Below are 18,353 nucleotides of genomic sequence, written 5' to 3'. Positions count from 1 at the left end.
TAGCATATATTACTCATTTTTAACCAACATTTGATTCACCATTTGTAAGAGTTCAAAGTGTCTTACTATATTTTGGAATGTACAATGCACCTTATTAAATCAGTAAAATTTAGACTGCAGTACAAAAACTTGGATTTGATCAGCCAGTTGGTGAACAGGAAACCTACTTGATTAAAGGTCAACCAATTGCATTCACATTTTACATACAAAGGATTAACACTCAACTTTATAATTTTAATTTAAGAAGTATAAATTTTTAAATTTTATTTTTTTAATACTATATTTGATAAATTACTTAAATTATTGAACTATATTTTACTTGTTTGATGATGTGTTTAGTCAAATAATTTGTATAAAAATAATATAACATTAATAATATAGTTAAGTAGTTTTATAATATTTTCTTTAAATAATAATAGAATATATTGTCATGCCGGTGTCAATTACCTGAAGTCTCCTATCCACTAACTGAGACAATTTTCAAGACATGATACTTAGCAGACTGATTCTCTCAATTTAGTTGATTTAAGTTTGATGTCATTTTTTTTTAATCATAATTGAATAAGAGAGCAAAAGATGTCATTTTATTAAGTATAAGATTTTTTTTGTCTACAAACTTAACGATTGACTAATGAAAGTTTTATTTTGTTAAGAAAATTAAATTTCAAGGTTTTCTTTCTAATTTTCAAAGCTCAAGAAGTGAAATGTTTTATTTAATGAACTCAGGCACTGGTGCTAAATTTTACCCCAAAATTTAAATTCTCAAATCTAAGAACTTAGCATGGCCTTAATGCTTCTATGCTTCAAAAACAGCAGCAAGATGAGATAAATAAAAATAGATTGGACAAAAGACAATGACCTCACCTGAGGTTTAATAAAAAGACACAAATATTTTCTTATATTTTTTTAAAAGATGAGTCTTTTGAAAAAAAATTTGCATCCTTTTATCAAACCTCAAGACAAGTCCGACATTTTTAAGACATCAAGGTAGGTCAATGGAGTTTTGAAGAGGAAAGTCATTTTCTTTTTCCCAAAGAGAGATGAATGTATTTTGCCCAAATAAAATCTTAAAATAATAAACCGAAAAAAGGGAATCAAAGAAGCTTGAGCTCGCAAAAAACTATTCTGGCCTGCAGCATAAAGCTTAAATAGGGCTGCTCAAAATAAGCTTAGCTTTGACAATCTCTATATTTGGCTTGAGGGGAGACAATCCATTTATCCACCATGGAGGCTGCGAAGCTGATAATTACTTAAATAAACTTGTAGAGAGTAGGCATACCAATTCCAAAAGGATATAGCGAATTTCTATTCATCTGATGCATTCCCAGGCCGTGGCAGCCATAAGAATGGCCAAATGTTTACAGCCAGAATCCAAAAATGGGAATATACTCTCTCATTGTTTCACAGCATGTTTCCTCTTAGGCATGAATTAGAAAAAGGTGGATTACATCATATGTACACATGGTGCTGCACTGCTAATCTATCGAAGATAGGTCTTCTTACATGCATTCATTGGTTCTTTCCATTCACCATTAATTTTTCCCTATTCATAAAACCAAGACAAAAAATTCAGTTAAAACAATATTGTAACGAGTAATAAAAATTTAGGAGGATTAATAACATTCAATTTATAATAATATACATCTGCATTTTAATACGCAGAAACATAATCTCTAAGCTGTAGCTCCATGGATTAGCAGAATGCAGACATTGATGTGATAACCTAATTAGGGAAGATTACTAGAAAAGCATGTTCCTGTTGAGGTTCTAAAAAGCACACTTAAAGCATCTGAGACCATAACACAAGGCACTTAGTAACGTAATCACTGAGCTGTAACTGCATGAACTAACAGAATATAAAAATTGATATGATAACCATAGATTATTGAGAAAAGTATGTTCCCGTGAAAACTCTAAAAAGTACACAAAAAGCATCTGAGAACATAACCCAAGGGACTCACTCTCACATTCATATATAGAATTATGCAGGAATGAAATAAAGAATTGGATGGAGAAGATTTAAAAACAGAATGATCAATTCCAATCTACTCCTATGTATCAAACATTTAAATCAGTCTCAATGTGCATTTGCTGGAATATGCTGCTCCTTTCCTCATCCAAGTCAAGGGAACTGTCGGAATGCTCACCTACAACAAGAATTGTGCTTTACCATGCAAGATGATTTGTGACTACCTACCTATTAAAGCAGTGCTGATTCTCAGAGGTCCTGTTTCCTTTAGGAAGGGCATTGTTTTTGCTATTGTTGTTGCTTTCTCTATTTCTTTTATTTTTATTTTTTCATTGGAGAGTGCAAAAGAGCCCCGAGACGCAGTTCAAGCCTGCGCATTTGGATTAACATTATGATTCTGATTCGGATTTACAAGTTTCTTTGGTAACATTGAAGGACCAGCTAGGACAAGGTGTGCGTCATTCTCGGTGGGTTCTTACCTGCCCTTCAAAATAAATTTTATGATCGACACAATGCTAGTGTGGAATGTAAGACGTTTGGGAAGATCGAGGAGGAGATTGAAAGATTTAGTTAGACGTCACCGAGTTGCTATTGTAGCTATTGCTGAGCCGTTTTTGGAGGATACCCGGATGTCCCAGCTAGCTAACCAGCTACTGCTTCTTAACTGCTGCAGTAATGGCGATGTGGGAGGTAAGCTACGGGTTTGGAGAGAAGACTTAAATTTTGAGACAGTTTGTATGAATAATCAAATGATTTCTGGCTGGTTATTTTTAGATAACAAGAAATTTTTTATTTCTTTCATTTATGCGAAGTGTACTCAGAATGAACACAGGGAGTTGTGGCAAGCTTTGGAGGATTTACAACCTGAGGATCACCCTTGGATTGTGGTGGGGGAGATTTTAAGGTGATTAGAGAGTATGGGGAGAGGATTAGAGGTAATCTACTACCAATTGGAGCCATGGATGAGTTCAATTCTTGCTTGGATAACTGTGGACTAATGGAAATGTCTTTTAGAGGGAGGAGGTTCTCATGGTGTAATGGACATGAAGGTTGCTCTCGTAGCCGGGCAAGGCTTGATAGAGCGGTTATGAATACAAGTTTCTCTAATACTTTCCCTAATGCTCATTTGGAGTATCTAATGAGGAAGCCGTCGGATCATAGTACTATGGTTATCAATTTTGACAAATTGGAGATGAGGTATGCCCGTCACCTTTTTGTTTTCAAAATATGTGTTCACATAATTCTTTTATTGACACTGACAAAGGCGTGGGTTGAGCCGGTATATGCACAGGGTCTTTTGAAGCTTGTGGCTAAACTAAAAAAAAACAAAGATAGCTTTTAGAGCATGGAATATGCAAGTTTTTGGGTGTGCAAATTAGAATATTAAGGAGCTTGCGGAACGTTTGGAGGACCTAGAAAATCAAATGCCATGTGATTCTGACCCGAGCATTGAAACGGAATTTCTTATCACCAAGCTAGAACTGAAAATATGGGAACAAAGAGAGGAGACTAGATTAGCACAACAAGCAAAAAAATCTTGGCTTAAAGAAGGGGGCCAAAATTCAAAATTTTTTCATGCACTGGAAATGCAAAGAAGGAAGAATTCTATGATTTCTAACATGAATCTTGCAGATGGGAGTGTGTTAAACTCACCAGAGAGCATACATCTAGCAGCAACTTCTTACTTTCAGGATTTTTTAACAGAAACAAGAACTCATGAAGTGGCAGACTTATTAACCATTCTAGAGAAGGTTATTACTGAAGAGGAAAATAAGCTTCTTTGTCAAGATCCTTCAGAGGAAGAGGTAAAAACTGCACTTTTTTCCATTCCTAAAAATAGTAGCCCAGGTCCTGATGGTTTCGGCTCAGCTTTTTATATTTCATGTTGGGATGAGGTTAAAGAAGACTTATTAGAGGCCACCAAGGATTTCTTTAATGGCACTAATCTACCAAGGTTTTATTCTTCTTCGTATATAGTGCTTATTCCGAAGGAGCAGGATCCAAAAAGTTTTGATAAGTTCCGCCCCATTAGACTTTGTTCTGTTGCTTACAAGATTTTTTCTACGATTATTGTACAATGCATGATTGGTTTACTTACCCGAATAATATCTCCAGCACAAGGGGCGTTTATCACAGACCAAAGTATATTTGAAAATATTACTCTTGCTCAAGAGATGGTGCACTCCTTGAACAAAAAAAAATGTAGGTGGTAATATTATGGTGAAAATTGATATGGCAAAGGCATATGACTGGGTTGACTGGGATTTTTTGCTTCGGGTGTTAGAGGGATTTGGTTTCTCTTCAAATTTTTGTAAGTTGGTGGTTGAATGTATTCGGGCTCCTTAGTTTTCCATTATGATGAATGGCTCTTACAAAGGATTCTTCAAACCTACCAAAGGTTTAAGGCAGGGAGACCTGTTATCGCCTTACCTATTTATTGTCATGGAGGAGGTTTTATCTCGATTGCTGCAGAAAAACTTTGAGGGGCGTATTGGCTGTTTTTCTCACCCTTTGGGGGCTTCTTTGATTACACATTTACTCTATGCAGATGACATTTTGATTTTTCTTAATGGGGAGAAACGATCCATGCGACGTTTTATTAAAGTTTTGGGTATCTATGAGCAGTGGTCTTGCCAAATGATTAGCAAAGAAGAATCAGCTATCTTCTTTTCAAAGAAAATTCCAATGTAGCGGAGGCGGAGTCCGATAAGATTAACGAGATTTGTGGAGGGTGTTTTCCCGGTCACTTACTTAGGCGTCCCGCTTGTTTCTGAGCGTTTCACGATTAGATCCTTGGAGCCATTGGTTCAAAAAATAAAAAGTAAGGTGGTGGGGTGGAAGCTAAAGCTGCTCTCGCAAGGTGGTCGTCTAATTCTTTTAAAGCATGTCCTCACTTGTATGGTGACTCATTTGTTGGGGGTATTAGACATTCCGAAGGCAGTCCACAAGAAGATGAATTCTATCCTCTCAACTTTCTTTTGGGGTGAGATAAATGGAAAGCCAAAAATGAAGTGGTGCTCGTGGTCTAAACTGTGCAAGCCCACTAGTGAGGGTGGATTAGGTGTTCATGATTTTGGTGAAGTTCAAAAATCTCTACATATGAAATTCACATGGAGGCTTATGACTTTAGACAATCTTTGGAAAAAATTCTTCCATGCTAAATATGTGAAACAAGGACATATCTCCATGGTGGTTTCAAAAGACTTGATTTCTCGATTTTGGAAATCAGTCATGGGGGTTTTACCTCAGGTGAGGGAGAACGTGCAGCTAAAGGTAAAGAACGGCAAGGGTTCATTTTGGTTTGATAATTGGTTGGCTAGTGACCCGCTTTGTTTGCAAGTTAACAATATTCAAAACCCACTGCTTAATATTAAAGATGTGTGGGTGGATGGTGCCTAGGATAGGTAGCACTTAGTGGAGTTGGTTGGTAATGACAAAGCCGATGAAGTCATTCAAAATATTGTTTGTGGGAAACTAGGTGAGGATATTCTAATTTGGAGACTCAATGATAAAGGAAGCTTCACGTCGTCAAGTGCATGGGATTTAATTAGAGTCAAAGGGCCACATGTAAGGGATATGAATTGGTTGTGGCACAATCTCTTGCCAAAGAAGGTCAGCATATGTGCTTGGAAAGCTTGTTTTGACAGCTTGCTGTTGGATGAGAAAGTTCAATCCTTGAGAATTGCTCTTGCTTCTTGGTGTAACTGTTGCGAGCTGGGGCAAACAGAAACCTTGAATCATGTGCTTTACTTGAGCGAGATTGCTGTGAAGGTTTGGGATTTTGCTTCTATAGCACAAAGCCGAAGAAGTCATTCAGAATATTGCTTGTGGGAAACCAGGCGAGGATATTCTAATTTGGAAACTCAATGATAAAGGAAGCTTCACGTTGTCAAATGCATGGGATTTAATTAGAGTCAAAGAGCCACACGTAAGGGGTATGAATTGGTTGTGGCACAATCTCTTGCCAAAGAAGGTCAGCATATGTGCTTGGAAAGCTCGTTTTGACAGCTTGCCGTTGGATGAGAAAGTTCAATCCTTGAGAATTGCTCTTGCTTCTTGGGGTAACTGTTGCGAGCTGGGGCAAACAAAAACCTTGAATCATGTGCTTTGCTCGAGCGAGATTGCTGTAAAGGTTTGGGATTTTGCTGCTATAGCCTTGGGGGTTCCTTGTACGACTTCAGTTTCTTGGATTTGTTGTGTTCAACAATGGTTTACTTATGCTAAGAGATCGACTTAGAGGGGTGTAATCATTGGTATCTTGCCGAGTTTAATAACGTGGAGACTTTGGGTGTGTCGATGTAGAGTCCGAATGGAAGGAGCTACGGAATCGGCTAAAGGAGTTTGGTTGGCAATCAAGGTATGACTTAGGAGGATTTCGGTGAATATGAGATCAAGTGGATCCCTTTCCACTCACGATAGCAAAGTACTAAGTGCTCTTGGTATTCCAATTATCACTCTGAAGGCACGGACTCCTTGTGTTGTTAGGTGGGGGAACCCTCAGGTTGGGTTCGTAAAGTTGAACATAGATAGTAGTTGCCGTGGAAACCCAGGGACATGTGGAGGGGGTGGTGTGATTTGAGGTTGCAGCGAGGCTTTCCTGGGTGCTTATTCTTCCTTCTTTGGCTATGACACTAATAATAAAGCTGAACTCCAGGCCTTGATAGAGGGAGTGCGGATGTGCAAAGAGATGGGTTATATGAATGTGGAGATTGAATGTGACTCTAATGTAGTGGTCGATTGGGTTCGTTCTAGGAGATGGATGGTATGGTATTTGTGGAATTTTTGGGAAGAGCTTCTTGAGGCTCTTTCCATGATTAATTTCGCCATTGTTCACCAATTCAGAGAAGGAAATAAGGCTGCAGACTTCTTGGCACATCAGGGAGAGGAAGGCACCACTATGAGATATCTGGAGTTTGCTTCTTTATCCCATTTAGTTAGAGGCATGATACGACTTGACAAAATTGGTCTTCCTAATTTAAGAGTCTAATGTGTCATTTTTTCTTTGTTTCGTTTTTGTTACGTTTCTATTTGTAGCTTGTTTTGCTGGAATTACGGTATTCCTTCCCCATAAGTGTGGGGTTAAAATATAAAGAAAGGAGGTGCCGCCCTTTTTTATGGAAAAAAAAAAAAAAAGAGCCTGCGCATTTGGATTAAATATATGATGGACAAACAGATCATCCACCCAGGCTTACTTGACTGTATCTGATTAAATATGCTTAAATAAGAATTATCAAAACATCATGCCCTATGGTGTGAAAGCCTTTTGCACTAGCTGTTGTGTGCATGTGTGTATTAAGGGCTCAAAACTTTTGCATGGCCAGTCCACAAATCAAAAATTTTCCCAGCCCATTTAGGATGGACCTGGTCGAATCAGTCTAATTCAGAATATTTTAAGTTGCATCTTGACCACATTGACCAGGCTTTACGCATTATAAGACACCACCTAGGCATATGATGAACTTTCAATCCTACTGTACAGATTATTGTTCATAACCCCACATAGGCCCCTCAAAAATGGAACCATCAAACATGGTAAATGTATATGCTGCTTTTGATGTCATTATGGGATAGAAATTAAAATTAAAAAAATTCAAATATTACTCCAGCCAATTTAATCCAAGCCTGTTAACAATCCAATATTTTGCTTCTTTTCTTTGGTATTCACAATTTTATCATTCAGGGTAGTGAGGTAAATTTACTCATTAGTTGCAAATCATATTCACAATATAAGCCATATTCAAATGTAAAATAGCTTGTTAAAAAGAACAATTAAGAATATAGATGATTAGATACCAAAAAAAATAAAATAAAATTATGATATAAACAGCAAGCTAAATCCCAAGAAATATTCAGTTGGGGCTTCATATCATGTCTTTTGTGGGTTTTCAATATTTTGGCATAAATGAAGGTTCACATACAAATACTGCAATTGAAGTTATTTCTTTGGAAGACTAGGATTATTTCCTTTTTATTTAAACTTTAATACTGAATATTCACAGAAATATGTTGACCTATACATGCCTCAGAAACAAACTTAAATGAAATAAAAAGCAAGAATCCAGCTAAATGACAACAAATACTTACCTTTGAACCAATCAATCCTGTTCCAGTTTTCCCACTCTTTTGCACTACACTTTGCTTTGTCACTCTTTGGCACCAAACCTTGCCAACAGCAGAAGCATCTTTGTTGCATGATTTCTGAATCACAGCCATTTTCCCTAGTGCATTCTCTTTTCCACTACATGACAATCTATTGGATCTGCCAACTGCCCCCTTCTCTTTCTCTTTCGTAGCAGCAGTCAGTGGATCTTGTTTGTTGAATTCATGCAGCACTAAAGCTCTCCTATAAACAGCTTGATGTAGAACCTGCAAAATTTTCTCAAGGTTGAGATATGTACCATGCCTGTGATGACTCCATTCAGAACTTAGGAACCATTATCTACCACAGGTACCTTGTATAATTCAGATCGCAAATAAGTAGCCAGAGAAAGGAAATTTTGAAGAGTTTTTTTTATTGTTTGTTAATTTATTTAACTTTTTCTAGGGTGGAGGGAGAAAAGTTTGGAAATAAAATATATGTAAAATTTTAAATAATCAAGGAGCATGATATGATTCAGGCTGTTCTGCCCAAACATTTCAAGAACTGTTTCACATGGGCATCTAAATTGAATTTTTCAGCACCTAACCTTTGATTTCGCAGCTTCCTTGTGGGTGAACTTTGTAACGATAGTTTTACTGCCCCTCCTAGAATTTGAAATCCTGTCCTCAACTTGATTGGTAGAAGCCTTGGACAGACCAGAAACTTTTACTTTGTTCTTAGCTGCTTGAGATATTCTCATAGCATTACTATTTCCCGAGATCCGTTCTTTGTTTAGAGTTCTTTTGAATGCCATGTTCTTAACATCATAACCAAGACTTGAACAGGAGCCCACGCTGGACTTGCCTGAAGAAGACTTACGGCCTTTTGATTGCCGGTTATCCTCAATCTCCACTCTTGCTGCTTGTCTTGTGACACAACTTTTTCTAAGGCTTATCTTCAAAGCTGACAGGAGCCCATTTTTATGATCAAATGATCGACTAGATACCTCCAAAAACTTCTGATGGTGTTGCAGACTGTGTTCAGATGTAACAGTGCTGGCTGAATTGCTTTCACTTGCTGTTACTGCTGCAGAACTTGAATTAGCTTTCAAATCACCAAAACTGCATATATGCCTGGTGCAATTTGATATGATAGCACCAGACAAACTGCTTTCACAAACCAAACTGGATTTGGAACTACAAGCTCCTTTTGAATTTCCACTGCTTGATTTACCAATCTCATTCTTTCCTGAATCCACCCATGGCTTTTTACTACTAGAAGTCTTGATTGGATGCTTCTTATTCAAAGGAGGATCACAATTCTTTGCTCCCAAGTTCTGGATTCTGCTTTCACAAACCAAACTGGATTTTGAGCTACAAACTCCTTTTGAATTTCCACTGCTTGATTTAAGCCTTCTTACCTCACACCGGCCTGAAACCAACCATGACTTATTACTTCTTAAATTCTTGATTGGGTGCTTCTTGTCTAAGGGAGGATCACAATTCTTTGCCCCCCAATTCTGGCTTCTGTAATTTTTGCCTCTTGATCTAGAGACAGAGGATGGAAGCCCTGGTGATGTTGCTCCCAATATGTCAAAATCTGACTCTGAATTCCCCACAGAAGAATGAGAAAAAGCATATTTCAACTGGCAGGAGGAATATTGATGGAACCTGAAAATTTGCATTAATTTTTTGAAGGTATGTAATCAAGTTCCACTAAAAAAGATACAAGACTGGTACAGAAAGAACAACAAAAAGCAAGCAAAGTGACTGGAGATGCTTACAGATGGCTAGTGTGGAACCACTCATCATCACTGCAATGTAACAAATGATAGCATATTGGTATACAAAAAAGTTTGTTCATTAAATCATCAAATGGAACATGGACTTCTATATAACAACTCAGTAGATGGTATGTAAACTCACAATTCTTTGTTCATGGATTTCGCTTCTAATGTAAGATCAATCCACATTGGAGCTTCAATTTCTTCCTAAATGTCAACCAGCAGAGAAAAAAAATTGTAATTGGAAGTAACATGATAATCTTGGAAACAAACATAACAAAAGATGGAACCTATTATTGGCCAAAAGAAATCGATTAAATTGAAATGAATATCAATCAGATTTATCACAAAATCCCTGACAATAAAACTTGAAATTGTTCAGATGAAACCCAAATTTGATTGCCAACCATGAGAGAGATGCGAGTATGAAACCCAATCTTAAATAACAAATCGGATAAACTACATGCAACACAATATTAGAAAACTCAAATGAGCTTAAAATATCAAGGCATAAATTGATGAAACAAAAAGGCACTACACACAATTATGAGATTATAGAACCAATAGAACAAATGACCCCATAATTTCAGAACTGAAAGACGCAGGAAAAACAAAACCCGGTCATCACTTATCACCATATACTCAATGAAATAGACAAAACCATGACAAAAATCGCACTGACGAAACAATTTCAAGAACCCCGTCAACTGCTATCAAGCAACCATAAGATACTAAATTCAAACAATTTTGTGGGGTATATAAATTAAAACATTTAAAGAAAAAAAAATGCAATGAAATAAAGTACTCCAAACCAAATAGAAAGTATAATCAAGATAACAAATTGATGAAGCCCATTATACATAATCACATCAACAACAATTATAACCATTGAACTATGAAAATATAACAACGATAATATCAGTTCTGAACTAGACAAAACTCAGATTAAGCGTAGAACCATAAAGAAATTGAACCCCACGATTTCTAAAACAAAAAACCACAAGAAACACACTGAATAAAGAAACCCACAAATCCAGCAATTATCCATTAAAAACTGAAATAAATTCAAAGATCAAAAGAACCAGAATCAAATCCATAAATTTCACAAATGCAAGGGAGTGAAGTACCAGAAAAGCCCAGTGATCTTCGGTTTCCTCGAGATCCATTTCGTCCCCTTTGGCCACTCTAAACCACTAACAGTATTCGAAAGCTTTAGATCGATTCAAGGAACCAGCAATCCCCGCAACAGTATTCATTGATGGTTGTTGGGTTCACTTGGAGTAAAAACGCGAGAGTGGCCTAGTGAGAGGACAGCGATCCTGCGCAATGGTGTGGTTTTGGTTTATCAACACTTGCAAACTCAAATTCAATTTAATTTGAGCGAAATGATAAGTTAATTTTTTTTATTATTAGCTTAAATATATTTTAGTTTTTGTATATTTAATTTGTATAATTAAAAATATTTATTAATAAATTTTATTCTATTAAATATGTCATCTAAATTAATTTAATAATTATGAATTAGAAATTTAAAAAGCCTCAATGTTCTTGGATTAATTGGGCCATTTAGAGCATAGATATTATTTATTATTAAAAAAATTATATAATTTTTGAATTATTTAATATTAACTATGTACTAAATCATAATCACATCACAAATAAAATTTTTTGAGATTTTACTTGCCACCTACACTATGTACGTGCTCCACAGCTCTCAATTTTTTTTTTTTTTTTTTTTTTAAAAACTATAAAGAACATAACAATAATTTATATAGCATAAGGTTATTTTAATATAGCTCCACATTGTGATAGGGGTATTTTAGGATAATTATGAGTATTATACAGATAAATATGACACAATTATAGGGGTATTTTAGGATCGCTATAGGCAGTTAAAAGAGTATTTTAGAATAATCATTAGTATTTATGGTGATAAATTTAATAATTTTTTTTAAGAAGACGCCAAAGGAAGAACCCTCTTCGTAGTATGGAGATTAAAAATTAGAAATTAGAGACTAGCCATGGGCATACACTATGTGCATGCTCCACGACTTTCCATTTCTTGAAACTTAAAAAATTATAAAGAAAATAACAAATAATTAGATATTATAAAGTTATTTTGGGATGGTTGTAGATAGTTACATGAGAATTTGGGGATAATTATGGGTAATTACAAGGATAAATTTGAAATAATTAAAAGGATAGTTTGGTATAATTGTGGGTAGTTAAGGAAGTACATTGGAATAATCATTAATAGTTATAGGGATAAATTTGACATTTTTTTAAAAATGACACCAAAGTGAGAATTTCCTTTATAGTATATTAGTATTAGAGATTTAGTGTTAGGCTCATGACAAATAATAGTGATATAGTGTGTAATGTCAATTCAACATTTTATATATGCAAAAAGAGATTCACTAATATTTTTTACTTTAATTCAGGATGGCAAAAATAATTACATTAAATCAATAAGTACAAGTCCTTAGTTCAATTAGTTGTATTAATTAGAAGCATAGGAACTAAAATAGAATTTGCTTAATAGTATAAGGATTAAATTATAATTTCTCTTAATTTCAATTTGATGCAATTCATCACTCAAGTTTTGAAATTGATCCAATTCAAGTCAAAACTTAAACGTAAGCTATTAAAATTGATTGGAGGTTACACTGGCATTCCAATCAATAATCCATTATTTGTTGGTAGGGAACTTTTGAGTCTTATGGGTTGTCTCTATCTATACCTAAACTTCATTGTAGAGAAGCCCTACTTTTGAACCCTAGATCTGTAACTGTTCAAACCTTGGAGCAAAATCGTTGCTCGAGAAGGAATACCCCGCTATTATACCTAGTTTGAACACCAAGAACGCCTCCTCATATCTTGCCATACCAATATGTTACTGTGGTGGTGAAACTTTATTAGAACATCATGAACTAATGCAATAATGCTAACGTTGAGAGGATGTTCCTCAAACGTAGAAATTATGGGGTATTATTAGTTTTATTCATCAATTCATTTCCTTAGTTGTTGTACTCTTAAGTTTTGTTTCACTATTTCATAAATTTTGTTCTTGAAATGTGTTTTGTTGGTATATAGATCATATGGCTACTTTAGATAGTGTGCTGTGGCTTTAAAAGGAAGAGATAAGGATGTCACTCTTTTGCTCCAAAAAGTAAAAATACTTAGAATTAGATGACAATTAAGAAATTGAAAGTGAAGATTCTAGGTGTGTTTACAGTGTTGTGTGTGTTGGACATTATGTCCAATGGTTTGATATTTAATGTACCAAAATTTGGGAGTTTAGGGTTGGTGTCCATAGCATAGGCAACGGTGTAATGGCATGTAATGCATTTGGGGAGGCAATGATATGCCTATGTTCTTTGTTTAAAAAGACTAAACTAAGTCTAAGATGGCGTCAAAAGTCATATTTTCTGTTCAATGTTATTTGTCAAAGATGGCAATAGAGGCAATGATATGCCCAACTTTTTCTAGTGTTTTCGGTTGTAACAATGAGATGGCAATGAGTACCGTGTTAATGGTTTGATATTTAATGAAGCATGTACCAAAGTTTTGGGAGTTTGACATGTAATGCATTTGTGGAGGCAATGATATGCCTATGTTCTTTGTTTTAAAAGACTAAATTAAGTTTAAGATGACGATGAAAATCACTTTTTTTTTTTATGTCATTTTTTGAAGACGGCAATGGAGGCAATGATATGCTCAACTTTTTCTAGTGTTTTCGGTTGTAACATTGAGATGACAATGAATGCCATGTTCCCAATTCAATTTCATTCATTGTTTAACACAATTTGATGTTGAAGTATATATGATTTATTGTAATGTGTTCTTCAGCAAAATTTCAATTCATATACACATGAATGTAATTGTGAACTTAGTGCCACTATATATATATTTTTTCTTTCTAACACCATAACTCTGTGAAGAAATTGTGACACATGAAACAATTATATCATATCTTATGGGAGAATAAGCAAGGAGAATGTGGGATGTACAATAAGGTTTCGAGTTAAAGTGTTAGGTTAAGGTTTGAGTTCATATAACTTGCTATGCTTTGGTCACTCATGACTCTCATATGCAAATTTCCTTAACCCAAAATCCTACCTTAAAGAAGGAGAAGAGGGAAGAAACTGGGAGAATTGTGGACATCTCCTAAGAAGCCGCAAAGAAACATATTTGTTGAAAAATGTGGACAAAATTAGGAGACGTCCACAATTCTGCCGGTTAAAATGTGGACAAAATTATAGCTTAGCCAAGTTACAATGGATTTAAGGAAAAATAGAGGAGATATGCAAAAAAGAAAAGAAAAGGATGAGGGACTAACAAACTAGATTTCTCACTCCTCATCTATGTACACCTTATAAGCCCCTAAGAAACACATTTATTGAACATGTGTACAAAATTACAGTGTTGCCTAGTTACAATGGACTTGAGGAAATTTTGGGGGGAAATGATAGTTTCACCAAAAGAAAATAAAAAAATAAAAAAAGTAATACATAATGTAATAAGTTACAATATTAGAAGTCAACAAAGAACTAAGAAACAAAAACACGTGTCTTACATTACATCACATACATTAAACATTCATAAATTTATCCATTACAATTGATGTTGTTGTCCAAAAAAGTGATCAATTTTTTTTAAAAATTTCTATTACTATCCATAATCCATTAAATGATGTCCATGCTGCTCCCTCACACGTCGTTGTTGTGGTCCACACTATATCGTATTTGTGATACCCCATGGATGAAATACTTAAAAGGATTAAATGTTCTACCCATATAAACAAGGTGCACCTTTTTTTCGGGAACTTTCCCATAAGAACTCCATAGTTAAGCGTGCTTGGCTTGGAGCAATCTTGGGATGGGTGACCACTTGAGAAGTTTTCTCAGGAAGTGTGTGAGTGAGGACAAAACACACTGGAAAGGACACGTTTTGGTTTGTGGGGCCAGTCATTAGTCTGATAAAGCCCGTCCCTTGTTGTCTGGTCCAAGTGGAGGAGGAGAGATGCAATACTCCCTGACAGACCTAGGTTGGGGCGTTACAGTATTATTGTCCAAAAAGGGGATATGCTAAAACAAACAAAACAAATGTTGTTGTTGCATATTCAATAGTTCTCCATAATCCATTATATCATATTCCATTATATATTAAAAAATAAAGACAACTTTTTCTTTCATGCTACCTTATTGTTGCTTCCTACACCTTCTTGTTGCCGTTTTATCCTACTACTACTTTCTAGACCTTTATGTTGCATTGCTACATTGTTGCTACTTCCCAACTCATGTTGTTTATGACCCCATAAAAGTTCTTTACCTATATGTTTGTCTACCACTCTATCAAACCAAGCACAGTTGTTTACAATTTAGTCAAAAGCATTGAAAAATGAAAATAACAACATAGAAAAAAAATTGAGTCAAAGGCAAACATACATCCACCTCATTGTAGAAAGCCGTTTGTTGGTTTGTTTGAGTGGACATTGATGATAGGTTGGTTGAGTGGATTGGTTTCTCCTAGCCTAAAAAGAATTCCAATTCTTCAGTTTGTTTATGATATGTAATTATCATTGTGATTGACAACCAACTTATTTAAATATGATACTTGTATCTCTATCCCCTTATGCTCATAGGTAGTCCACTATCTCCTCCAATGGGATCAAGGAATTTTTTGTTATGCCATTCTTATCCACATATCAAGCATTTCATTTTAGCACCTTTCATAGGGATTTTGGCAGGGTTAGATTTCTCTACCGCTACAACATCTTTCTTCCATAATTGTTATCTCCTCTTTTACTTGGATCCACCCCTCTTTGATGGTAGCAACAGTTCCTTCCCACTTTTTTTGGCCACATGTGCCCTTGAGGAGATTAATAATGTAGGCATATATCCCCATTTTTGTTAAACTATGTAACCAACGTTCACATAGGAGTCAACCCCTTTGATTTTTGCAATAAAAAAAATTTAAGAAAATGCTTGAGGACAAGATTGTTAGGTATTCCATATCCCACAGTCAATCTAGAAACCCACCAAAGTTGAAGCCGCAAATTCAGAAGCCCACCAGACGAGTGGCTGCTACAACCATTGTTGATCTGAAAATTAGATGGCTGTATTTTGTTGACGAAGAAGGAAATTGGTTGCTCCCATTGTCCTATAAATATGAGACTGCATTTGTTTGAAATGTAATCGGTTGGATCAAATGAGGATCAACCAGCAAGGAGAGAAAAATCATAGTGAAATTAATTTCATCTGTTTCTTCCTTTTTGTGAGAGAAATTTCTTCTTGTAATTATTGTTCTAAAATTGATTAGTGGATTGTTGCTTTGCAACCGTGGATGTAGGCAATATTGGCCGAACCACGTTAAAATTTTGATGTGTTTTGTGTGTGTTTATTTTGGCTGGAGTTTTAAATCACTTTACAAAGATATGCTAGTGAAGTCCACTTCCTTCACAAGAAAAACGTATTTTGTAAATTCCACAAATTGACTAGATAGGCAAGAAACTTGAAACTTGTCACCACTACTAGATCATTGTGGGGTGCATAATAAACTTTGCTCCTTGTCTTTGTACACTTCATTTTGCACTGTGGGACATAATGGCACAACCTATTTCTTCATAGAATCCTTCTTCAAATATAGCCCATTCAGTAACTTGCATCAAAATTCCTCGAACATGGTAACTAAGAATGCTTTATCCCAAGACTCAATTATCAAACTATTGAACCACTTAGAATATTGTTCAAAAGCATATCGCATATTAGGCAATGTGGAGAAGTGAGACATGTATCATTATTTATGCTAGTCTCTTGCATAACAATTCGCGTGATGCAGGGAAAACTTCCTTGATCTTAGACATTTACTTGTCTAACCGATCACACGGTTGACCATTGCTGCATACCACATATGACCTTTTAGCAATTTGTTGTAGTGCTACTTTCTAAAGTTTGATATGTTTGATGCGCATAAAACCTATGATCAACTCCTGAAAATTTCTCCTCTAAAATTGGCACAAGTCTCTACATCCATAGGAATCATGGATGGTTAGTTCGAGATAGGAAAATCAATAGGAATCAAAATGGTTAAAAAGACCAATTTAACATAAAATTCCATGGTTGATTTCTTTAAAGATATTTAGCTACAAGTGTACAAAACCAACCCTAGGTATTTTGCTTTCAATCTCTATAATTGCATAAGTAATTAGTAATATACAATAACTGGCATCTATCGCAAAAGTTCCCAATAACTCACCACCATGCCTTCCCTTCAGAAAACACCCATCTATACTCACCACCCTCCTATAACCAGCCAAGGAACCCCTCTTGCAAGTATCGAGACATATATACGCCCTCTAGAATATGCAAATCTCTAACTTCATAATTAGTGTGTTCCTTGGTTTTGTCCTTCATATCTCTCCTCAATACTCATTAAACAAAGCATGTTGCTCCTCCTTATCCCTCTGAATCATTTTCAGAGCTATGTTTTTAGCTCGATCTCCATACCTTGGTTGCAAACACATTTATGCTATAGTAATTTCTCACCCTTGCATTAAAACCTACCCTTGTCCATTTTAGGTTAGCCTTAAAATTCTCATGATACCTTTTTACTATCCATTTGGCTAATGCAAACCTTATGTAAAGGTCTATACTACATGTTTGAATATTGTTCATTGCCTTAATTTGCACTATAGGTTGCTCTTCTATGTACAAAGTCAATATATTCCATAAACATCCCTATTTGCATATTCCTTCACATTGGTTTTATCATTTATTTGGTATCTTATTGAAAACCTATTCTTATGAGTATTGCCTGATGCCTCCTTTAATTTGTCAAATGGTCTAAATAAATCGCCCAACCTTGAATTGGGGGTGCTTCCATGTCCACATTAGCATTGAACTCAGGAAAATCCTATAGTGGCCTTCATCTCCAAAGTCAAAGTCAAAGTTAGAATTAGATGCACTATGGAGGTCATGATTTTGACTTGCTAACAACCACTCTAGCACCCACACCTATCAAACTTCCTTCATGAACACCATATTTTACTTTTTTTTTTTTCCTTTCTTTGGGTTCATGTTAACCTCTCCAAATCCTTATCATCATTTACATCATCATCACTTTTAAGGAAGTGATTTTCCTCATTAACTTGCTCCTCAACATTATTTGTAACGCCCCTAAAAATATATACTTATATTCACAATATAATACTGTCTCTAATACCACATTTATAACAACCCGAGTCCCAGTGTGGTCCAAGGTACACCTTTCCATAACTTAATTTAAAGCAAGCAGTGGAAACTTTTTAAATCTCAAATACTATACTAGAGTACTAAACCATCACAAATACATAGGTATATCCCAAAACAATATTACAACCCAAGGTATACACAAGCATATATAATTCAGTGTCTTATAATCACTTACACTAAACTATATTTTCTAAGTCCTACCCTGAAGCTTGCTACGCTTGATTCCCTGTATGTCCTGAAATATGAAATGGTTATTGGGGTGAGACATCT

At 35.4% G+C, this 18,353-nt stretch overlaps 1 protein-coding gene across 3 annotated transcripts; it reads right to left on the bottom strand.

The window, feature by feature from the left end:
* Window positions 1-1,282: 1,282 nt before the first annotated feature.
* LOC131162346 (uncharacterized) lies at window positions 1,283-11,221 on the bottom strand. 3 transcript variants are annotated; one of them, XM_058118721.1, is made up of 6 exons: window positions 10,959-11,221; window positions 9,974-10,038; window positions 9,832-9,861; window positions 8,656-9,718; window positions 8,054-8,335; window positions 1,283-1,543 (listed from the first exon to the last, which is right to left on the bottom strand). In XM_058118721.1, exons 1-6 carry the CDS (start codon window positions 10,995-10,997, stop codon window positions 1,481-1,483), a joined length of 1,542 nt encoding a protein of 513 aa, XP_057974704.1. In that variant the 5' UTR covers window positions 10,998-11,221; the 3' UTR covers window positions 1,283-1,480. The 3 variants fall into 3 exon arrangements, with proteins under 3 accessions (XP_057974704.1, XP_057974712.1, XP_057974698.1); XM_058118729.1 differs by having other exon boundaries at window positions 9,974-10,034; window positions 10,959-11,192; XM_058118715.1 differs by lacking the exon at window positions 1,283-1,543 and having other exon boundaries at window positions 7,810-8,335.
* Between the last annotated feature and the right edge of the window lie 7,132 nt (window positions 11,222-18,353).

Source organism: Malania oleifera, chromosome 1 (assembly GCF_029873635.1).
Source record: "Malania oleifera isolate guangnan ecotype guangnan chromosome 1, ASM2987363v1, whole genome shotgun sequence".
Lineage (NCBI taxonomy): Eukaryota > Viridiplantae > Streptophyta > Magnoliopsida > Santalales > Ximeniaceae > Malania > Malania oleifera.
Note: the sequence above shows the minus strand (reverse complement) of the source record. Positions and strands in the feature narration are given on the sequence as shown.